This window comes from Osmia lignaria, chromosome 3 (genome assembly GCF_051020975.1).
Source record: "Osmia lignaria lignaria isolate PbOS001 chromosome 3, iyOsmLign1, whole genome shotgun sequence".
Taxonomy (NCBI): Eukaryota; Metazoa; Arthropoda; class Insecta; order Hymenoptera; family Megachilidae; genus Osmia; species Osmia lignaria.
The window spans coordinates 8980157-9004673 of NC_135034.1; the positions used below are offsets into that span (position 1 = coordinate 8980157).

At 45.1% G+C, this 24517-nt stretch overlaps 1 protein-coding gene across 2 annotated transcripts in view; it reads left to right on the top strand.

Annotated features, from left to right (window-relative positions):
• Window positions 1–24517, top strand: part of LOC117611179 (receptor-type guanylate cyclase Gyc76C) — a 53384-nt gene that overhangs the window by 26543 nt on the left and 2324 nt on the right. For both annotated transcript variants that reach the window (XM_076693323.1, XM_076693324.1), the window contains 11 exons: window positions 3387–3584; window positions 20471–20777; window positions 21501–21647; window positions 21941–22134; window positions 22215–22374; window positions 22730–22884; window positions 23009–23296; window positions 23493–23753; window positions 23843–23914; window positions 24006–24174; window positions 24306–24455. In XM_076693323.1, the coding sequence (XP_076549438.1) occupies window positions 3387–3584; window positions 20471–20777; window positions 21501–21647; window positions 21941–22134; window positions 22215–22374; window positions 22730–22884; window positions 23009–23296; window positions 23493–23753; window positions 23843–23914; window positions 24006–24174; window positions 24306–24455 (2101 nt within the window). The remainder of the gene's footprint in view (window positions 1–3386; window positions 3585–20470; window positions 20778–21500; window positions 21648–21940; window positions 22135–22214; window positions 22375–22729; window positions 22885–23008; window positions 23297–23492; window positions 23754–23842; window positions 23915–24005; window positions 24175–24305; window positions 24456–24517) is intronic.

Genomic DNA, 24517 nt, shown 5'->3' on the forward strand with positions numbered 1-24517 from the left:
CGAGGGTTTAAAAATACAAGACCGGCATTATTCGCCGGTCCGCCCACGCGTCCGCCGACGAAACTGCACTCTCGTCGCAACCGTGAGAAGAATTCGTTCGCGATCGAGAAACCTTCTTCGATCCCTCTTATGCACCTTCCTTCACCTCCACCTCCTCCTCCTACTCTTCTTCTTCCCTCTTCCTTCTCCCTTTTTCTCCGAAACCTGCCTCCGCACACTGTTTTGCAACTTGCAACCGTGGCGCGGCTCCGGGCTGAGAAACCTCTGGGAATCGTCGAAATGACCGGCACACGATCGTATCGCTGCTACGTATCCGGTTCTACTTGGAAATAACAAGTTACGTCAAAGATGGATTGCGGTTGCGCCGATAATTATTCGGGGATATCGGTATCTCGCCGAGCCGATCATGGTAAAGCGGAGTCAACTGCCGAATTCGGTTCCAGTCGGTCTTGTTTTTCACGCGAACCGAACCGTATTTTCCTCCTTTGAAATTGATAGCGATAAAAATATGGGATTTCGAAGCGATAAGTAGCGATGCGTTAGCTTGTCGAACACGCGTGCTCCGACTTTATGAGAGATATACAAAAGGTCGGGGCAGTCTCGACTGCACAGTAGAAATGGACGTGTGTGGTCAGACACGTTGAAATTCTAATTAACACCTCGAGTATCGTTGGGTTGCCGGTGATTCGCGTAGGTCGTTGTTAATTTAGAAGAAGCGACAGATCGAGAGGAAGCGAGATTTTCAAATCGCTTCGCTCGGAACAGGTCGCGAGTGCTAATCGCGTAACGAACGAGCGGTGTGGTCGATGCAGCTCGAAAGGTGCAGGAAACGAGCTTTGCGCCCGTTTATTTGTGTACTTCGATATGCCACGCAAGAGTAAGCATCGCGATCGCAATGTCGGCCTCTGTGCTCGCAGTTAGCGTTAAGCTTGGCTCACACTCGACCGTAACAACGAAACGCTGTGCAGATACGTATTTTTACCTTAAACATAATATACAAAGCTGGCAATCTCGTTTGGAACACGGCTATTTTCGTCCATGTTTGTCAGACAACGTTTTTCTTTCATATACCTTTTCAACGAACGACTCGTAACGAGAAAATAAATGCGGTCTGTATTTTTAGCCGGTGAAAGTTTTTCCGTGATCGGAGACGTCCGTGTCGCGACTGTCCACTTCTAATGTATTCAGCGAAATATTGCTGATTTTCAAGTTTTACTTTTGAAAAAAATTAAGTAAAGAATTAATCTTTTGTCATTTGAAACCTTTAAATTTTTCTAATTGAGGATTCCACAGGTTAATTAAAAATTTTCTAATTGTTCGAGAATTGCTTAATTAATTGACCGAGAAAATCAGAGAGCGAGTGTGAATCGAGCTTTAGACGTTTACCCGGCCGCTCGCTTCAACAGTGTGTGCAGGTGCACGTTGGCCGGCTTGCTGCCGGCGATACTTGTTGAAGTAAAAAAAAGAAAAAATAAAGTTGGAATTTGCTATGACGCACTCCCACGATGTAAACTAGTTTGCCGCGTATACTTGTAAATACGACGCGAACAGTGATTGGCGATTTCGCGTAGTAAAGTATCCTCGAACCTTCCGTTCTCGAGTCAACAACGGATCATTTGCATTCGCGTGCGATATCGTCGATTGAGACCTTTCTTTTTATTTTTATTTTTTTCTCTCTCGACCAAACGAATCGTAGCAAAGCAAGCAAAGTCGCTCTGATCGTCCCTGAAGGTTGCCATTCGTGCCTTTGCACAGCCTTCCACGACCGGACGCCCTTCAATTACTCGAAAATAAGCTGATTGGTGAAACCCTGCCACTCGTAACAAGCGCTGTTAGACGCTTCTGTTGTTGCATTGTTTCACGTTTAAACATCTCCCCAGAGAAATCAACGCGCATCGCTGTCATGCATTTTTCCGTGTTTTTCCGGCTTCGTTCGCAGGATATAATAGAATTTTTCAGGAAAATTCATTTATATTCAACATCATCTACGCGTTGAGCTCTCATTCTGGTTATAGTTTTTCCTTGCTAAGCAAAAACCTGTGGATTCCACCAAATAAATAATTAAAACGCGTTTACAGCGAGTGTACATTATTATTTCCATTCCATGGAACGTATTCGGTAGCCGACGAGACAGGTGCAAAATCAGGAATGCGAACCATCCAACGGGAAGAGTAATGATTTTTTATAACGTTCCTTCGAAACCGCTTTAACGGTTCGTGCGATCCGAGGCGAAGCTACGAGAAAATTCGCCCTCTTCCATATGAAAGTTGATATTTTAATGAATTTTCTAATTGCATCGGCAGCTCCTTCGTAGCGTGTAATAACTCTTTGCGAGAACAATAGCTAGAGATGCGCGAGTATAATTAAGCCATTGATTCGCGACTAGGTGTCGGCTGAAAAATAATTTTTCACAACGTCGGATCGAAAGGGTTAAATCGTGTACTTTTCTATCGAACAGGAGAGGAACGAGTTAACAAAGTTCTCTCGTCTCCGGTTCACTTTCAATGGTATTTCTTTCTAGCATCGAATGGGAATGAATATCTGCCCGCCAGGAACGTCGATTAAAGTTCAATTCATAATGTTACTCGCGATGTCCTGTCCCGGTTCTTCGCGAGCGTTCCTCTAACTCTCGCGGCGTATCCGGCTCGGCTACACACATCATACGAGCCACGAGATTGCTTATTATGCAAATATGATTTCCAGCAAACAATACTTTTCCAAGTAGTCGCATTATCGTCACGTCGATTTACATGCTCGATGAAAAGCTTGCGCCCACTGTACATATCCTTTCACGGATCGATCTCGTTCCGTTAACGTTTACGAACAGGTGAATATCTTAGCGTAAAGGTCGATCCTAATGGCGAATCGTGAGATTAACGGGTAATTAGTACGCGTCAAAATAAATGAACCGTTCCTTATTATGCACGCGAGGGGGGACGAGGTGTTTTCTAATTGAAAAATGACTCAGTTAACAAGTTAACGATAATTAGGAAGACGTTCTAATTACCGACCGGTCGTTGTTTCATCGCTTGGTTATTGTTCTCTTATTGCCAGGCCATAGTTTGTGTATGTACATACACCGATGGTTGTCGACCAGAATGAATATTCATGACAGAAGTTATGGTAACGTAATTAGTTCCATTAAAGCATCGGTTGACCGAGTGTGCTGCGGAAAACAATTACACGAGATAAGTAGGTGAACGTAGTGTTTGTGTACGATGATCGCTGTCAGTATCTTGTCGCATTATTCTGTTTGATCTTTATTATTCGATATTGTATGACAAAATGGGACTCGGAATTAATTACGATTGAATTATAAAAATGAATTGAAAATGTTTGCAAGCTTTTATTATGAAAACTTGAAATGTGCCGACTATTTCTTTCAGATCAACAACGATCCAAATATATTACCGAACGTAAAGCTGGTGATGCGATGGAGCGACACGAGGGGAGAAACGGTGGAAGCCACCAAGGCGATGATCGATATGATCTGCGACGGGGTCGCAGCTTTCTTTGGACCAGAAGGCTCGTGCTACGTCGAAGCCATAGTCGCTCAATCCCGCAACATACCCATGATTAGTTATGTAAGTACTTTTAACGCTATTTAAGATAACGCTTACTTTGCAACTGCTCGACGAAACAAGATTTACGTTATTTGCTAATATTATCAAGAAACAAAGATTCTATTCTATTTCAAGAAGTATCTACCTTTCTTGTAACACCTTGTAACAATGAGTTAGCAGTACTGAAAGTAGCAGCAATTGTTGCACCGTCAGTCAAAGCGAATTTTCGCCGCTTATTCGATGTAACCTAAGAAACTTTCGTCCGCCGCCTCGTGAGAAGATCGAGTTTGCCAGGGTGACGAAGGTAGCGTCGAAGTTGTCGAAGGTGGATCGGTTCAGAGATGGTTAACGAACGCGGGGGAGGCGGATGTGTGCCGACAAATTGAACACCCGCGGCGTGACAATATAATTACAGGCTGCTTCCGCGTGCGAGTGTGTGCGTTACGTAGCTTTCGTACGTGCTATGTTAGGGAACACGCGATGCCTCCGCTTCGGGGCTTCGATCGACCGGCCTGAAAAATTAGCATCCAACCTTCTCTTTGGACCTTCTATCATCCGATCTTCCTTTTCGAAGGAGTATCGTGCCGATGCACTCACCCTCGCTTAGCTTCATTCGTCTTCATCGTGACTTTCAGAAGAAAAAAAAAATTTTTCTTCACTTTATTTATGTCAAGATCAGAAAATAGTATTTATAAGATTTTCTTTGATATTCTACATAAGTTTATCGTCCTCAAAGGGTTAATATACGAACGCTTGTAAGACGTTAAAGAAATTCTAGCAACTGGCTCTACCCAAGGTTGATTCGTGTTAGCCGCGTAGGTTGTGCCTTGAACCATGCTCGAGCTATCTTGGGTCGGACTTATCGCGTGCCCAAGATATTTTAAACAGCAGATTAACCTAGGTCTGAAGCTCGGCAACACGGTTGCCTGAACAGGATCTACAGAAACGCATTGATCACGGCCCGGTACTGAATCGAACCGGTTGTGCACTCGATCAAAGTGGACAAAGCACGATTTACGCGCAATCGGATCGGGTTAAATCTTCCTATGCCCGAATTGCTTCCATAATAGTTTCTTCCTTTCTAATCGCGGCGCGATCCTCTTCAATCGTCTTCGTGTCTATTCTAAGCCGCGCCAGTCCTAAGATTAGACCTCTGATCCCAATTAGGATGCTTCGCTCGTTGATAAATGGACGGTCCTGGTGCTCGTGAAATCGTACCACCGATGGAATGCACTTTTTTATAGAACAAGACGGTTCGTTCGCTTTCGTTCCGACAGGCTATTTTCGTGCACGCAAACGTAGCAGAATCATCATCCGATGCAGTTTCATTCGTTGTCACGGAATCACGAATACAGCCACTTCATCGTTGTGCCGTTGATATTGCATATCCTTCCTTTATCGTTTGATAACAGGATTAAAATCCTTTTGCTTAAAATTACGTTTGAATTTTCCCGTCTGACCATCCGAGGGTTAATACTACTTAAACTTCTATTACTATTCGAAGGATGGTGGGAAAGGAAAAGAGAAGAACTCTCGAGTGTTAGAGTGTCACGGGGTCAGGGAATAAACTACTCTCTCGTCAGGGTCGGGACGGAAATTTCGGTATCGTAGGTTATTTATGGACGAAATTATCAAGAAACGAAGAGTCGAACAGAAACGTCGTGTCTGGTGTGGTAGCAGTTTATAATAAAAACACATGTCACGAAGCCGCGCCTATTTTTAACCGGTTGATCAGAACTGCTCGTCTGCTTGTACGATTCGTTAATCGTCTGGAGTGTTCAGACCACTCGTTTGCGTGGAATTCGCCGTTCGAAAAGTAGCACGTTCGAATTTATCTGTCTTTCAACTTTCCAGTAATGTTTCCACTTGTTTATCGATCAAGAATTTTCGTTCATTCTAGAACAAATATTCGTTCGGTACTTCGTACAAAAATACCACAAGCATTAAGCACTTTCACAGTATCTGGATTTTTTCCTATCTGTATTTTCATTCCCGCGTATCTTACTTGTTAATACGTCGACTACTGTAGTGAAAATGGACGGATGTGAAGACACCTTATAGTATAATTCAGATAGCTATTTTATAACTTGTTATCTATGCACATATTTCATTATAATCTATCTAATAGGGTGTCGCGCTAGATATGATTATTTTTACTGTAGCAATCAACCTTTTCATAATTCTTACCGAGGTGAGTCACATATGGTTGTTTTCACTGCGGCAACCAGTGTTACCACGTTCACTGCCACAGTAAACCTGAACACGTGTAATAGAACGTATCGGGGCTCTAATTATTAGGAGGGAAAGAAAAAGAAGAAAGAGGGAGAGCTACATATTTTCCACTATGCTTCCACGAAGCTGTAAGAATGCAGAGTCCGTGGAGGACTCTCGCTCGATTGCCGGATAATTCGAATATGAGAAAGTGGTACGCGAACGTAAAAAGGCCTCCAGACTAATTTATGTTAATTGGAGGTCGTAAGAAAACGAAACGTCCACGCGAGAACGGCAATCGTTTCGCTGGCAGATGAGAAGGAAGGGATTAGTACGGTGCGTTCGCGATTCGAGCGTAAATCGGCCCTTCTCTCGCGGACCGTTCCGCTGGACGTTAGCAGCTGCATATAAACGTAAGGAGAGCCTACCCAGCTTCTTACTTTCACCTAGTTTCACTCGTTAACGGGCGCAGCGGAACCGCATCGAGCGTCGTCACGCGGCCACGCGTCGTTGAATTTCGTCGAGACTCACGGTTTTTCCTTCCGCCGGATGTTTGCGTGGCTTCTATTCGCCTTTCCGTCGGATTGTATTCTGCCTACTGCTATAACGTATCAGTCGACCGTACACGTTTCGCGCTTATTATTTTCGTCGCCAGAAACCTGCTGCTCTTCTGTATAAATTTTTCAAAAGCCCTCTTTTCGGCCCGATATTATTTTCCATTTCACAGGAAGGAACACGCGAAACGCGTATAAATCCTGACCGCGGCGGAGCTCGATGCTTTTCCGATGCACCGAGACGTCATCGTCTCGGGCGGCGCGCTGCAATCAACAGGTGGTTGCACCAACCACGATGCAGTGACCCGCGTGTGCGTGGACGAGCGTGCGCGCGGCTGTACACGCAAGCAGAGCCGAGAGTCCACTTATCGAAAGTTCCCACTAACTCGTGGTACCCGCATACGCTCGTTACGAGATCTTCGCCGTTGCATAGGTGGGCATTCAGGCTCTGCATCCACCTACAGGTATGCACCTAAATAGGTATTCTTGCTTGTACAGGGTGGTCCACGCAAACAGGCTCGATGCGATTTGCATTTCATCCGGTAAGCATCCGTTACTTCGTTCGGCTTTGAAATTCTTTGGAAAATAGTTAACATGGTACACCACTCTCTGACGCTAACAAGAAATACGCTTATGATATTCGAAATTCTTGATAAAACCTTGCGAATTCCAGGGAAATCTCGTGGCTTTGATATTTCTGACGGAGAGAAATAGATTGCAATTCTTTCGGGATGAAAGTAGATTAGAACGTCGGTGGGTTTCAGGTAAACTGGAAGAATAATCACGAGTTCTGCTAGGAATCTGTGGCGAGATTGTTCGCAATTTCGCGCGCAATACTCGGCGAGGGTCCGCGTTAACGGCTCCACGTCGAATTACCCTTTGAGACCTTGCGTAACTCGATTTGAAACGTTCACTACGGCATGTAGGATGCATTGAAACTCGAGAGGAGAATCGCGCGTGTAAACGGGTGAAAATGACTACTAGCCACGGTTAGACTGGCCATAAAGTCCATTTACCGTGCGGCAGCGAACGTATCGTTTGGACGGTAACGCGTCACCGTATAAAACTGACATTGTAACCAACTTGGACGACGAGTTTTATCGTGAAACGCGGAGACAGAGAGAGAGACGATCTTCGCCGAGGCATTTAGTGTGTCATCCTCTCCTGTGTTCACCTCTGCGTGAAAATCTCCAATTCAAATTGCGTGGCCGCTTCGATGATAAAGTATCGAGCAAAGGCACGAAGTAAACAACACGAATTATGAATACATACGCTGCCAGTCAAAAGTGTTGAACGACAATTCGAAACATTTTAAGAAATCATTCCTTTTCAACATTTCTCGCGAAAAAGACTTGGGTCACAGAATGGAATTTTCCTGACCGATTTTCTCGGCCAATAGTGTAAATTTTAGACTGGAGTTTTCGTTGTAATACCGATCAGAGAGGCGTTTAATCCGTGGCTTATTCGACCAAATCTAAAACAGATGAAATCGTAACGATTCCGCAACTGGAAACCAACGAGAGTAACCAGAGCTCTGATCAGAGCTATCCGCGAAAGGAGCAATATTATTCCATCGATGCCGCATTTGCATGAAAACTGCTGATTCCCCTGACCTTCGCGGTCTATTTATAGCCAAGCCTGTTGATGCCCCACGCACTCGAACGGACGCTTACCTGGTCCGGCTCTTGGTGTCAGTCCGTCGTTGTCCTACCTGGTCGACGACTGACACCGGTTACCCTTTCTTTCGGAAACTCAGCGCGATCTACCGTTCCTGATCGACCTCCTGATCTGTCGATCCTCAACTTTCCTTCGTTTCGATCTTTGTTCATTTGAACATCTTTTATACTAGTGTCTTATCATTTTCTTCAAAGCAAAATGAATTTTCATTTTTGCACATATTTTCCTTTGATTTTAATTAACGATACTGTCGTTGACACGGAATAATTATGCACACAAGGTAAACCATTATCACCTACTTTCTCATAACTTTGAAATGAAACGTTTATAGCCAACAATTGGGTAAAAATTTGTCCGTGTTTGCATCTGCAGAAAAGATTGAAACACCCGGTATAATATGCACAACTATCGAACTGAAATTCTTATTATCTTTGAGTAATGAATATTTGCAATGAAATAAGGACTTTGAATGAAAAAGCATCTTAAAATGAGCTCCTGCACCGTCGTAACAGCATCAACTTCTTTATGGAACCCGGGGTGCATTTATCTGAAATGTTATTAACACATTCCATGGTAATGAAGACGTTCGAGATGAGTCTCGTCCTGTTTGATTCTGCAAAACGACGGTCCGCGATATTGGCAACGATTCATTTAATAGAATAATAACTCGAACGGGAATATAGAATTTTCTCGCTAGACTGGTCGGTAAAATGATCCAGAAAACTGTCATCCGAGACGAGAAACGTTCTCGTTGAGCATATAGATTTCATTGGGAGAACGTGTGCAGAATTCTCTTAACACGCTCGATCTCGATGATGTCCGATATCATACGGATCGATCGGTCGTCGTTGAGATCGATAGAAATATCGTTGCGTTAACATTCGAGAGTAGTGAATATAAATAAAAGATTTCGGCCGTACAGTCTCACTTATCGAGGATCATCGTCGTGCCTTTCAGAGATTCCCTCGGACGTGTAGGCGCGAAATAGCATTGCGATACTTTCATCTTGTGCAATAACAGTGTAATAATAGCGCTTCTGCGGTAGCTATCGGTCCGGTAATAGCGGACGGTATGCCCGTTTCGCGTCTCCTATGCATTATTTATGTATACACGCGTAATACGTGACAGTTGTAAAAAGTCTATCATAACGATCGCAACGAAGAGTGACGTTCCTCCGAACGATTCACAGCGGAGATGACTTGTACCACTCAGCCCGTACGATTCGACATTTGTAGCTTCCATTTCCTCGTCTCCCCCGACACCCCGACCCACATTATATCTTTACGTTTCGAGTGACGTTACGTGATTTCCACGATGAAGTAATCGTCCGGCTATCTTTAGCCACGCACGACCACCGATCATCGACTACCGGACCATTCTTCGTCCCGTCTGCCAGCGTTGAGCAACGCGTTCACGTGGCGTTAAATCGTGACTTTTTACTACCGTATCAGGAAATACGTCACGATTTCTGACGTATCTCAAGACCGCGAAGTCGCGTTTCACGCGACACTGGATTCGGTGGCTTCATCCTGCCGTTATCGAGCAATTTCTTTCACCTTCAAATGGTAAAAAAGGATGAAACGAGCGTTGAGACGGCTGGAAAGCCGGTCGATTGCTAGCTAAATACATTGCTATCTTTAGCAACGAGGAACGAACCGAACGGAGCGTGAGAATACCGGTTCCCTGCGAAACGATACGATTTGTTTGCCACATTATCGCCAGGTTAAATATATCGCGATAGCGTGAGGAATTTACGAGCGAGTGGACGCGCCATTGGCCGAGCCTGGCGTCGAGATCGCGTAAAAGCCACGGTATTACGTAAAATTAACGCGGTGCGTGCGCGCACCGGTACCATTTTTCTTTTTTCTCTTTTTTTTTTTTTTTTTATCAGGGAAATACTTGCATGCGTTGCGATTAGCCGGCTCGGCTCGACTGCGATTACGCAAGATGAACACGGATGACATAACGTTGAGAAATTCATCAATAATGATTAATTCGACTCGATTCGATGCCACTTATTCCTTCTTACATGTTGTATCTTGATTTCAATGATTTCCCCCGGCGACAGAGGAAGCTCGATGAGTTTCGGGTATCTCTTCTTTGTCTGTCTTTTAATTGGTATAATAACACTGATGAACGAGTAATTAGAGGATCGTTTACTCAACATTTTAAAGGCTTAATGTGCATACCACATTCCTCGAAGCAGTGATCCTCTGATTCAGAGAATCATTGTTGCTCTTATCATTATTGTGCCTTTATACTACTTAGGAGTGTCAATTATCTGTTTCTCTCTGATTTTAATTAAACTTGGATTTGAAAAAATATTTTCGTCCGTTTCCTTTTATGGGTGAATATTCGTATCTAGGGGATGAAGTCACCCTTAAATTTATGGTAAGAGTGATGCTGAAGACTGCGATCGTATTTTCGAGGGGAAGATACTGACAAATTTGATCCGACAGTACCACTGTCTCGACCCAATAAACCTAATGCTCCAATTTACAAACCACCCTCGAAGGAGGCAAGATCTCGGGGCCAATAACACGTTCACGTTTCTCGACAAGTGGGTCAATTGGTTTTTACATAACGAGAGAGAATAGAAGGAAGGTCTGATGTTCTGTTGAAGCATCGAGTAGGTGTATAGGTGTATTCTGTAATCGCGGCCGGTGGTTAAGAGAGGAGAGGCAGCGGTCCATTCATCACGGACAGAGGAGAAACACAACGCGGACGTTTTTACTGGAGTAGACTCTATTTTTAGAGGCGGGAATAAAAGAGTGAATAGAGTGTGAGAATACTGGTTTAGCGGGCGAGCAAGTCCGACTCGTTTGCCCCGTCATTGGCGGCTCGTGTCCGCTTGTGCTCCAACAGTGGGAAAGAAAAAAAGCCTAGGGTGCAACGTAATGGGTTGCTTTTCCATCGGGTCGCATATAAGTATCCTTGATCCTCCTCTGGGAAATTGCCTCCCCGACGACAGAATTTATTTATTTGAAAATTTCAAGCTTTCTATTTGTTATAGCGTAATGTTAATGCTGTTTCAAATTTCTTTCCTCAATTCTTTGATCAATTATTCCCTTTTACTTTGGCCTGACAATCGATGACGCTTCTGGTCTCGATGTCCCGGCTAGTTACTAGAATTTCGTTCGCTATAAATTTTCCAGCCTGGCACAGCTTCTAGGCATCATTCTAGTTTTCCCGATTGTGTATCATCGTGTGATTCACGGTACACGCTTCGATCGAATCGTGACTAACGTGTTTTTTAACCTTGGCTCCGACACTTTGTCAGCGTTCAAGGATCGTTCTTTTCGAATTAACCGCCACAGCAGCCGGTGTGGATGTAATACCGAAAATATTTCTTGCGAGCTGATAACTCCGGGGACACCCGGATGTCCCATAGCGTACACACACGGATCGGCAACGAACTCTGATCTTTCGTTCGTTTGAGGACGATCGGTCCCGAATGTTGAGAATATTCAAGACGTTCTTTCTACTTAAACTGCCTGATGTCTGCCGTTCGAAAATAGCTGTCGTTTAGTGTCAGCGATTCCCTCGTTCGTGTATACACAAACAACCGTCGTGTAAAAGAGAAAGAGCAAGAGGGAGAGATGGGAAAAAAAGAGGAATTCCTTAACGACACGCTGGAAACACGTGTCAGCACGTTGTTGTAAAGATCCAACATTCTCCATCTTTTTCCGTGAACCCGGCTGCTGCTTTACACCCATAAAAAGGTTAATGTACAGGGGATAAATCGATACACCAGGAATAATTATGTTCGTCGGGAGATCGGTAAAGGAGGAGACAAGCGAAACTCGATTCACAAAGTGGCGAATCCTTGGTAGACACCCGACGTTATTTCGACGATGCCGTTGCAGTTCGGTTTTAATGTGGGTGCCGCCTTAAGTAACGACGACGCGGCTGGTTTCAGGCTAAAATACACTCAATTAACCCTTAATTGGCCGGCACCAATTATGGGCCCAGCGTACCGACGCGTATTCATTCGGTCAACAAGAATGTATGGTCGGCCGGCGTTGTTCTTCCCTCGTTTTACGACGACGACGACGACGACGTCGTTCGTGCCTCCTCTGGCACGCAGATAAACGAATTTCTTCTTCACTAGAGGAGCTTATCCGAAGATTCGAGCACGTGATCAGCACGTTTGATCATCTTGTCGCGTGGAAAGTTCGCGCCTCGACATCTACTACTATATTTATCTAACGTTTACAACTTAGACTACACATTTTTTTTTTTTTTTATCTTTTTTGTTGTAGGAAGTAGTATCTTTCGAAATGAACATATTATATTTGGAATGCGAACGTAACTGTCAACGGAGAAATATCTGGTCGTTAAGTCAACCATCGAGATACCTCTGAGAATTAACGTTAAGGTCAAGTTTTACTGCTCGTACATCATCCTTTTCGCGATAACGAGATCATCGGGCTTCCTAGTTGATTTGCCAAGATCGGTATTCGCGAATAACTTGGTCGGCTTTCGTTTCTCTTCCGCCTTCAACCGCGCGCGACTGTTCGCATCGAAAGAAAGCGCGGCAGAATCTAAAATCTGTTCGAGAAAAATGAAAAATACGCGTTTTATCTTTCGAATGATAATCCTCGTGGTACGCCTCCGTACGATGGAGAACGGTTTGAATTACAAGTACGAGGATCTCGGTGAAATCTTGAACATAAGCCGTGCTTTCAAGTGGTCGTTTCCCGCGATACGCGAAGTGCGTGCGATTTAACGAGCTAAGACATCTTCGTCGCAATCGCCTTAATTTGTCGTTTGCTAAGCTCGTTCTATCACCAACGTTTAAACCTAATGTTACATTCTAAATATAATTTCCGTGCAACGAGGCCGATCATTCGCGGAACAAGCGGCTAGTTTCTCCTCTCTCGTTGGTGAACGACGGTGTAGAAAAACGAAATAGAATTTCTGTTTTCATTCGTTTTTCATTCACCTTGGGAAACGAAAGAATGCACGAATGACGATAATTATTGTTGCAAGGTATTTTTAAATGGAGAGTGTCGCCGCGTTTACGTGATCCGACAGGAATTTCGCTCGACGGTTTATTTCTGTGGTTATAATTGCTCCGGATCGGAGACGATTCAACGCGAGAGTATGCCTCGTTATCTCCGACGACGTTCGTTCGTAAAGACGACAGAAAAGTCTCTGTTAATGGTGGGAGCCGAATATAAATTTCGCGACAAACGCGTCCTTATCAACTTGCTCGCTTGCTTGGTTGGTTACTTACCCTTTAAATTCGTGCACCGTTCTCTATCACTGTCTGTCAATATTTGCCGCTAATCGGTCGACGAAAACAACGTAAATCATATAGTATTACGACGGTGTGAACGATATTACAGCAGCCGTATTACAACGACTATCCGTTATCAGTCGAGCATATGTCCAAGTGTCTGTGTTTATCGGTCCCGACTATATTTAGACCGGGTATTGCTTTGTCGAGCAACACGAATCGAATCAAGGAAGGAAAGTAGACAATTTATTCTCCTTTCGAACGGAATCACGAAAACGAGCCGCGGGACCCGTTAATCAGACGCTCCTAGCTACAAACAACATCCCAAGGATTTACTTTTGCTCGAAAACCGTACAAAGTCGGCATTCTAATCGAAAACAGATACGAAATCGTGTGCGACGACGTATTCCCCGCGGAAAGTTCAACAGCTTCGATACGCGTCATGCAATATTAATTAGCCATTACCATAAAACGAGCGTTAACATCGGCTAGAGCGCACCAGTCGAAAACGCTAATTACGTTTTAACGCGCCATATCGACCATCCCAATTTTCACGTCGCACACTTTCATCGATTCGTGTACGTGGGCAAAATAAAAATGTCAATGTTTGGAGAAATTGTGATTGTGTTTTGCAAACACTGCCACGGCGGGAAAGTGCCTATTTTAGATTGAAAATAAATAAGCGTAAAGGCAGCGAACTAATTTACTCCGCGTTCGAGGGTTCGTTTGGGATTAACCGACCCTTCTGCTCCTTTTCGACCTGGCCGGGATTCTTGAATGGTTGTCAGGTAGGACCGAAATCCCACGGCGTTACACCAGAGAGAGAATGAGAAAGAGACTGGTGTATCCGGCGTCATTCGAGTATATCCAAGGATACCGACGCCACTATACACCGTGGCTCCACTAACTGCCTATGTTTATCGCCAGGCTATATTTAGCCTGGGCTATTGCTTTGCCAAGCGACAGACTGAACGAACCAGCTACAACCAACACGGGCAGCACCGGCATCGGCATCAGCATCAGCAGAGGCAAGCAGAGGCAGTTGCCTTCCCATCTCCTCGATTCCTCTGGTTCTCTCTCTTTCTCATCCTATCCCGTCCCATATACGAGCCTACACCATCCGTATGCTCGTCTCTCGGACTCCCAAGCAGAGTTGTAACCTCGTCGGCCAGCGACACCCACCGGTGAACCGATCTGCCTGGATCAGGACGAGATCCAAACGTATCTCTATCCGTTACGCCATTCCGCTGGCCGATACGTTTCCCAACTTCACCGTGAGCTTTTCCGCGGAGGCGGTGCCGATTCGCGAATCCAAAGATCCACTCGAATCCATCGGCAAACTCTAACGAACCGATACGACTAGTTTGCTCGCGGGAATTACCCAAAGATTATGTGTCGCTGATGTTCGGAATGGAAAACTTTCCAGAGACGAGGATTGAGAAGGCAGATAATTATCGTAGACCGGGTGTCTATGACCCTGACCGAACGAGACCGGGCGCACCGCTGAAAGTTGTCCACGTGCTCTACGAAGAGAGTACACAATCGGCTGCCGCGGTGGTTCGTGTCTGATTTTTCATCGGTACGCATTAATTTCCATTCGATTGTTTCGCCATTCAAGGATACAACGTCGCGCGCACAACTATCGCTATTTGTCCGTTGGGTACCTATAAATAGACGCTGTTGATTTATGAATAAATGAAAGCACCGCCCTGTTTCTGTGTCCGCGCATCCCCCACCGCGATTTCACCTAGCGTACGCGCATGCGTCCGCGCTATTTCCTCTAGTACGCATGCGCCCGTGCGTAAAAGAGTTGTGTACTCTCCCCACTCGGGCGATTGGTGCACGCGTTCCTGGTGAACAGGGCCGTCGAGCAATGATTCTCCGGTTTAGAAATGTATTTTTAGACTGTGTACCGTTCGTTGGGGCACAATTTGAACACCTTTCTCGGGTGATAAATCTTCCAGATACATAGCGCGCGGATTGCGAAACACAACCGACTCGATTCGACTCGACCCGGCCGTGTTTTAGGAACACAGGTTGAACTTTCTCTGGTTCGGTTCGGTTACGCCAAAATATTGTTTCGCTTTGTAAAATTTTTACCATTTTTATTGCCGCTGGAAGCAGAAGGAGTGCCCTTGGTATATGTCTCCGTCTCTATTATAAAACCAGACGGTTACAACATTCTGCTTCTCATTCCTCAAATTAGAATGTATAATGGCGTCTTGAGTTAGTAAATACGCTCTATTATGTGTTTATATCGGTGCTCGTGGTTGTATGCGCGGCACGAGGCTAAATATAAATACAGTCGGATCTAAATATTGTTCAACACCTTTGATCTCTTCGAATGAAGTTCCATATTCAGTTCGTTCAATCGGTTATTTATACGCTTGTTGTTTTTTCCCCTTCCTTTAAGTTTTCAATCTACACCGTGATAAAGTTGCATTAATTCCTCGACGGTCGGAGAATCCCCCAGAAGAAATCAATTTCACTCGCTGGAATGAACGATTTGCTCGAACGATAACGCGTTTATCGTCGTATAACAAAAAACTATGTATATGCGAAAGAAGAGGAGAAAAAGCTTCTCTGGAACGTTAATCATAGCGTCATTAGCGTAAGATCGAATCAAACCTATCCTGGCGGTTAACGATTTCATAACAAGTTAATTAAAGCGTTTAATCCGCCCACTTTCTGATTGCACCCTGTTTCTCGAGCTCCTCGTTCATCCGCGTTAAACCTTTTAACGATTGCGTAAGATACAGAAAAACGATGTTATCACCGTGGTCGCGTTACGATTTCCACGGTCCCATCTTGTTCACCTGGTTGGCCGTTAATTATTCGCGTCTTCGGGCCTGTTTAATTGGCAGAAGGGACGATTGCCGGCGCGAAACACTGTCACCTAATAAAAACCGAACGATCTCGTACGATGAAACGAAGCCGAAAAAACGAATCGTCCTCCTTCTTACTGTTTAACGAGCATCCCTTATCGATCGACTGATCGTATAATTTAGGAAGTTATGGCCGATGGAAAGTAACAACGACCGAACGAACGACCGACACTCTCTTCGTAGGGATTAGCCGAGAGCGAGGGGCTTTAATTGGCGTAAGGCTGCGTCCCCCGTGGCTTCAAGTTCAATTATCTAATGGCGAGCTCGGCCGCTGCGCTCTTTCCCCGGCTGCTTTCTAATTCCTTGGAAAGAATTCGCTCGGTCAACGAGAGTCTCTCTCCTCGTCCCTTTTTTGGTCGTGTTCAGGGTATCGGGTCGGGTCGTTAACATCCCGGACAACGGTCGCGTTTTCACCGTTTCCCGTACGCACGGTATCGTGAAAGAAAATGTAACTTTTCATCGGGGAAAGGAGAAAGAAAGGGGCGACGAGCGAACCGTAACGTAGAGAAAGAAGGAGAAAGAAAAAGTTAACGAGCCAAGAGGATTATCGATTGATATTCAAGATAAAGGAGGCACGGTTACGTTTCAACGGCGGAGACCTCCGAGAGGAACGAATTTATCTGCGACACGGAGCGTTGTCGTTTGGCAAGATCTTGGTGCACGTAAACGGTCTCCCTCGAGAACACTAATAGCCACCATTAACGGGCCAGGACGTGATCCGTTCACACGCTCGCGAATTCCGGGAAGCTATCTTTCCGTTCTGCCGTGTGGTAGCAAGCGTGTTGTATCGGGAAGGGAGGTATTTCTGGCACAACATTACCGTTGTTGCTTGTCACCTTCGGCCAGAGAGAAATGTCGCCTTGCCAGGCCGGCTGAAAAGCGACTAACCGGACACCACCGGGGTGAAGACACTTGCCCTAACGATTCCGTGTAACTTCTTCGATCCTGGAGCACGATAAACTTTTCGTTGCTTCAGATATACAGATGTCGTTGATTAAGTCTTTAAAACGATCGATGGGAAAGTCGCGACGCCTCGGCTGTTCGGGAATCAAGGTGTCTAGATCCTAATCAATCATTTTTCACCGCTTCTGGAGCAGTTCTCGTAAACGATTCGCGACATTGTTGACATTCGCGATGCGACGCTGTCAAACGATTAAACGCTAAATCAATATTCCAACACGTTCTTAACTTCCTTTCGAGTCTTCCTCCTCAGGTGTGACTTCCGTCTCTGGCAAACACAGGAAGGGGATCGTAGAGTGCGATGAATAGAAGCTTGTTTTCCAACCGAGCATCGCGATCGTTCGTGATTTCAGCAGGCCAAAGCGTTTGACCGGCGCGGCGCGACGATTTGCACGATTAAAGTGACTCGAAAGATACGTACAACGATTGCCCCATTGTTATTCAGCGAACACGACGATTGTCGATGCGCCGGGACGAGCAGCCGTCGCCGCGCCGCGCCGCGCCGTTCCACCACGTAAAGACGAGTTTAGAGGCATAATTTTGAGGGACGACGCGGATCACCGTGCAGAGGCGGAAAGATGAAATATCCACGAGTCATGTTTTATGGATGCGGCGAACAATTATGAGACAGTAGGACATAAATTTAAAAAAGTACCGCAAAGAATTCGCGATGAGACGATGCTAAAATAATCTTGCCACCGGTCGCAACCGTTGTCGACACATTGTTAACTTGACGTGTAATCATTTTTCAGAAACTCTTTCGTTTACCGAGATATTTACTTTGAACCATTATGTTGAATGAAAAAAAGGGAACAATATCTACTATAACACCGGAGTAACAGAATCTGTCTATGCATTCGTTGAAATAGTATCGTGGCACTCGACAAAGGTACATAAAGGTAGTTTCAACGCCTCCAACTCTGCGGCGTTAACACCGGTGGTGTCTCGGTCAATACCGGTGATACATCTGACTTCGAAACACGCCGGATACAACTTCGGTTCAATTTCAAATCTCTGAACCTGTCCAACCGGGACACCTTCCATAATGATCACAACTTCCAGGGAAGCATTTCAGTACAAGCATAGACTCGTGGAAAAGTTGAACGTCACCTTGGAAAAGTTGAAGAAAAACGGACACGAACAGGAATTCCTTGATCAGCTTTCCAAAGGATCGCGACTTTGTTGCACAACTGTATCAGCGGATAGAGAAAAGGCTTGTGTGTAGCAGTCCGCGGAGAGCACTCCGGCTCTCGCGAGCTCCCTCAAGGTGGTCTCGTCTAAATATAGCCGGGTAGAGCCCAGAATAACAGCACGTCGCGAGCCGGCAATGACCAAAGCCCGCCTCGTTCACCAGAGGCAACAGAATAACCGACCAGGTTGGTCAGTTTTGTCTACCGGTCCGCGACTCGTTCCTCGGCCGAGCCCGGAGAAGCATCGCTGCCTTAAAACAATACAATTCTGGCCCCGTGTTCCCGACTGCCTTCTCCTTTGTTTGTTAGCCCCGGTTCGACAGGAACGAGGGGACTGGTTTCTAAGCCAGACCAGTTTCGTCCACCGGATCATCGATCACCGCGGGCGTTTTATGCAAAACCTGGGGACACGACACGTTGCGTCGTCCCCGCGTCTTAGTTACGTACGGTTGCATCCTTTGCCTCTGACGCATCCATGCATCTCCAACTTTTCTTACCAGCAAATTCACATTCACGTGATGGACTAACGAAGGCATCACCTTCCGAAAGGAAATTGCGAGAAGCCAAAGGTAGCCAAAGAAACCACAGCATTTTCATAGGCAATTGCATAAAAATTTCATTGTTTGAAACTTATTATCAATTCTCAGAAGGATCGCATTACTTAGGATGATCTAATAATTTTGTTATTCTTATGCGTCTCGATCGACTTCCTTCCGTCGAAGCGAAGCCGGATCCATTTCGTTCCTTCTTCCTTTCTTCAATGGACAATTACAATAAGCTTCGCTATCGTGCGACGCAGAAGTCAACTTCCTTTCAGCGAATTCAATCGAACGAAGCCGTCGTTCCTTCGTTGGTCGTGCGACGCCAGACATCCGGTCTCCAGAGAGAATCCTGCTGAAAGAGGACTTCAGAATTTGCCTATGTTTTCCTTATTCTATCCGGTCTCGTCCGACTGGCTATTTTCACTCGAAATCTCGCGCAAAAAGCGCGGAATAATCCTGATCAGATGAATTAATTGCTGATGATGGCGACTTCCTGGAATCGTGGGAGGACGGTCAGAGGACGTCGGAAAAACAGAGGGTTTATATCTTAATCCTCACGAAACTGTAATTAATTTTAAGGCTGAATAATTGTTGCCCTAATTACGAATCTAAGGAGGTCGATGTCGTAACGATAGGAGAATGGCAATAGAAACAGTCGCTATGAATAGGTTGGATGCATGAATTTCGTGGCTGTGCTGTTCGATCGAGCAGAACAACAAAAGGGAAAAGCAGTCGCCTTGGGAGGGGTAGACAGGGAGGAAAAAGCAACGGAAAGTAGATCGTGGCCTGGCGGTGGTCGCCACGGTTAAAGTAGAGCTGACCCCCAGTTGTCGCGTTTAATTTATATGTTAATGAGCGCATGTCACATTTCAACGGTACGGTGCAACCGCCCCGCGTGCATTTCTCTGCAAGCACGAGAAGAGAGTTGCCCCGTTCATTCCACTTCTCCTCCTGCCCTCCTTCTTCGTGGTGGCTGCCACAGGTTTATATTTAACCACGCGCCACACACCATGGCACCCGGCGCAGCCCACTTTACTCTCTTGCATTCTACTCTCTTTCGATCTCTTCTACTCTCTCTTTCCACCTACTCCTTTTCGTTTCTTTTACCCTCCTTCGTTCCCACCTTCCTTGAATATCCTTCTCTTCTTCCTTCAATTTTTTCACCTCTTATTCCTGCCACCCATTCTTTCATTCCGACGTTTTTTCGCTACTTCTTTGTTCAACGTTGTACCTTTTGTTCGATGACTTCGAAAAGAGAATTCTCTGTATTCTGAGCTTTATCAGCGGGATCGTGGCTTTTAGTTGGCATGCCCCTCTTTGATCTTGGAGTTTACCAAGGTTTCTTGGTATTGATCTGCTTTCATATCTTGATATGCTGGGAGAAACTTGATACACACGAGTTTGTTCAAACAATGCCATTTCTATGTTTAGTCCCTTTCTGTTTATCGGGTAGAAGGTATAAGTTTGATTGGACGTAATGGAATTGCAAGCTAACCAGTGTCCCATCGAATATTAGAGAGTGGTGCAAGATACATAGATTCAAGGGATGAAAGTTTTAGAAATGTCGAAGCTCGAGTCAGTTGGAGCACGAGTGGTGTTAACATAAAGGGAAGCTGCTAACTCGCCTCGAATTCTCTGGATTGCAGAAATGCTCGGACTACAAGGCATCGAAGGTGAACACGTTCGCGAGAACCGAGCCACCGGACACGCAGGTGACGAAGTCGGTGATCGCTTTGCTGCTCCATTACGGCTGGAACAAATTCACCATCATCACGGAGAGCGCCTGGTCGACTGTGGCACGTTCGTTGGAGGAGCAGGCAACCAAGCACAATCTAACCGTGAACCATTACAAGACCGTGGAGGACCGTCACACGTGTTGCGAGGAGAGGCTACCGTGTTGTCAAGTTAGCGTATGGTTTCAGCTTATACAGGAGACCAAAAATATGACTAGAAGTCAGTACCTTAACTTCTTTTTTCATTTCCTCCTGGAACAACCATCGCGTTACTAGAACGGTCCATTCAGTTTATTGCTTTACCAAACTACCATTCGTCGACAGTTGGAACTTGTTCCGGTTTTGTTGATTCTGAGCATTCCATTAGGAACGACTATGGGGTTGCAACGCGTGAAATTTCTCGGTTTTCTCAGTTTGTTTGCTGAAACGATTTTGTGGCCTAAAGAGTACCATTCGAGTTAACCCGAATAGGAATTGATAACGTGGTGAAACGAAATTCTAGGACAATTAAGTCCAGAATTGAAAGTGACAGTAAATTTCAAGCGAACCAACAAGGATCATAGGTCGAGAGACATGTGCTTCTGGCAGTACCTATTTAAAAATTCCTACCCCAACTCGGGGATCAAGGTTCAACAATCGTACGTAACAGTTCGAAATTATCTCACGTCTAGCAAATCTACAACGACCCGAACGTAACTCGCTCGCGGACATATTTGTCGCGTTACGAGCCAATAGTTTCGTCGAGTATTTTCATGGGAACAGGTACATAAGTGGTTTCGTTCGATGATCTCACCGATAATCGTAGCAACCGTGTGTTTCCTCGGTGCAATAAAATTAAAGTCGTGAAAGTACGGTGTCCGTTCTGGAAATCGGTCGGTGGTCGTTCCTCGACACCGGACGCTCGTTCGAGTCTAACGGAAGCTGTAAATCTCTCTTTCTTTAGTTTATATATTCCTGGGAACGGCTATGTCGCTGATCGACATGATGAACGCTATGCAAAATCAAAGGCTGTTGGACAACGGGGAGTACATGGTGATACACGTGGACATGATGACGTACTCGCCGCGCGAAGCGCAAAAGTACTTATGGAGTAAGTAGCCTCGAAGAGAAACACCGAACGAACGACTCGTGAAATTCAATTGACCCGATTCCTGAACGCGTTTTTCGCGCCTCTGGCGTTCCTTGACCAACGAGCAACGTGTCTATGTACACCTCGTTATCTCATCATTTCCGTATCTAATCCCGGATTAAAGCGAAACGTCGTGGGTCAGGCTTGGCCCGGTTTCTACGATACCGTATTTTCATCCACGTTATTCTTTCACGAGCATCCGTAAATAAAAATCGTGATTTTCCATTCTGACGCGGTACACGATCGACTTACAGAACCGGAACACTTCGATCATCTAAAAAATTGTTTGGAGCCAAAGGACTTCCTGAAGAGGGCACGCTCGCTGATGGTGGTGATGTCCACGCCACCCACGCAGAATTACGAAGAGTTCACGAAGAAGGTTCGCGAGTACAGCAGTAAAGAGCCTTTCAACTTTGTAATACCCGAACTGCTGAGGAAGTACGAGAAGGTAGCTGTTCTTCACCTTGAACCCGGTCAACCTTGATACGATTTTAAGTAATTGATTCATCCGATTGATTCTGCTTTCAGTACGTGTCGATTCACGCGGCGTATCTTTACGATTCCGTGAAACTGTACGCGAGAGCTTTGGACCAACTGCTGAGGGATCAACCGGAACACACGCTCGAGGATATCGCCAGCAATGGCACTCAAATCATCGAAACGATTATCAGGAATCACACGTATCAAAGTAAGTAGGTCTTAATCTGGATGAGGATGAGAATTGCTTAAACTCTTGTGAAGTGGTACTCACTTGTCGATCCTTCGATAAGACTAGATCTGATTAGAAACAAGTGGATCAGACCTACTTTTTACATAATTTCAATCGTTTTCTATCTGTTACGAATGACGATTATGAAATCGATCGATCGATTATAGATCGGAGACGTTCGAAGAGATGACTCTTGGAAAAGAGATATCATTTTTCACACGGGGTATATAAAAAATATATCCCAAAGTATTTCGAACATTAATACCGATATTTCGATATGCAACGACCAAATAATTAATGAGCTTCACGAGACACGTTGCATTTGTGCAAACAGGTGTCAGCGGCGCGACGATCAAGTTCGACAAGTTCGGCGACTCGGAAGGAAACTTCTCGGTGTTGGCCCTGAAAAAGGATCCCTTCCGTTTCAACAACTTCTCCTGCGACTACCAGATGAAGCCTGTTGGCCAATTTCAACAGGGTGAAACTCTAGTGAGTGAGTTGTTTACAGCATTCGTGCAGATCCATTTTCTCATCTCTGTGTTCAGACAGCTGCACTGCGCCCGAAAGTGATATTAACAGGTAATAACGAACGGTGGTTATCGATTATGCACAGGTATACAGACCGTCGGAGGCGATGGACTGGCCGGGGAAGAACAAGCCGGAAGCGGAACCAGGTTGCGGTTTTCTCAACGAACACTGTCCAAAAGATGATACTCATCTACGTAGCATCGTGGCCGCCGGTGTTCTGGCTGTTTTATTGTTCTGCGCTGCGGTGATCACGATGAGCATATATCGAAGATGGAAGATCGAACAGGAAATAGAAGGATTGCTATGGAAGATCGATCCGAGCGAGATACACGGTTATCCTCATCTTGACAACATGATGTCCTCCCCTAGTAAGGTATGTCAATCACTCGTCCACTTTCGAATCAATATTTCTACCTATATTTGCTCAAATATTCCCTGCGAATTAATAATGTATCAAGCTTGAACCTTCTGAGCTGAACTTTTAAGCTCTCTACCTTGACGATCAAGTTGACAATTTTCAAAGTGCAAACAATTTCATGCCAATATTCGTTCTTTTAAATGAATTACAGTTAAGCTTAGTTAGCGCAATGTCCTACGAGTCAAGATGCGGGGGCCAGGTGTTCGCGCAAACCGGACATTACCACGGGGTAGTGGTGAGGATAAAAGAGCTAAAGTTTTCAAAGAAGAAAGACATATCGCGGGACGTGATGAAGGAGATGCGTATCCTTCGCGAGATCAGACACGGTAACCTAAACTCTTTCATCGGGGCGTGCGTGGAGCCAATGAGGATATTGTTAATTACGGACTATTGCGCCAAAGGAAGTCTTTATGTACGTCACCGTAATATGCTCGGATAAACGTGTGTATAATCTGGTCGGGATATTTCATAGAATAATTGTGAACTGTACTCGTGTTTCAGGACATCATTGAGAACGAAGATATCAAGTTAGACGATATGTTCATCGCATCATTAGTTCACGATCTCATTAAGGTATGCTTATAATGTTTTCAGAGACGAATCGATGGTAAGCGTTACCGGTACGGTGAGAACGGGTTAAGAAAATGATTTTATTTGGACACAGGGTATGCTGTACATTCATGAGTCATCTGTGCTAGTCTGTCACGGTAATCTGAAGTCTTCCAATTGCGTGGTGACCTCGCGATGGGTACTCCAAGTCTCTGATTTTGGCCTGCACGATATGAGGCACTGCGCCGAGTCCGATAGCATTGGTGAACATCAGTATTATCGAAGTACGATGTGAAATTATATGAAATTTTCTCCTGTATTTTAAGATTCGTTTAAGTATTGTTTAATGACTTTTATAAATAGGACGAATTCTAACGACATACTACACCGAGAAATGATCATTTATCATTTACAGACTTATTCTGGAAAGCGCCTGAATTATTAAGAAACCCCAATGCTCCGATCAGAGGTACGCAAGAGGGTGATATTTACTCGTTCGCGATTATATTGTTCGAAATGATTGGACGTAAGGGACCGTACGGTGGCGTGAATCTAGAACCCAAAGGTAATTATCCGTGTATTAGTATGTAGATCGTGTTCGTTAGTGATGTGTCATTCGTTAATCGG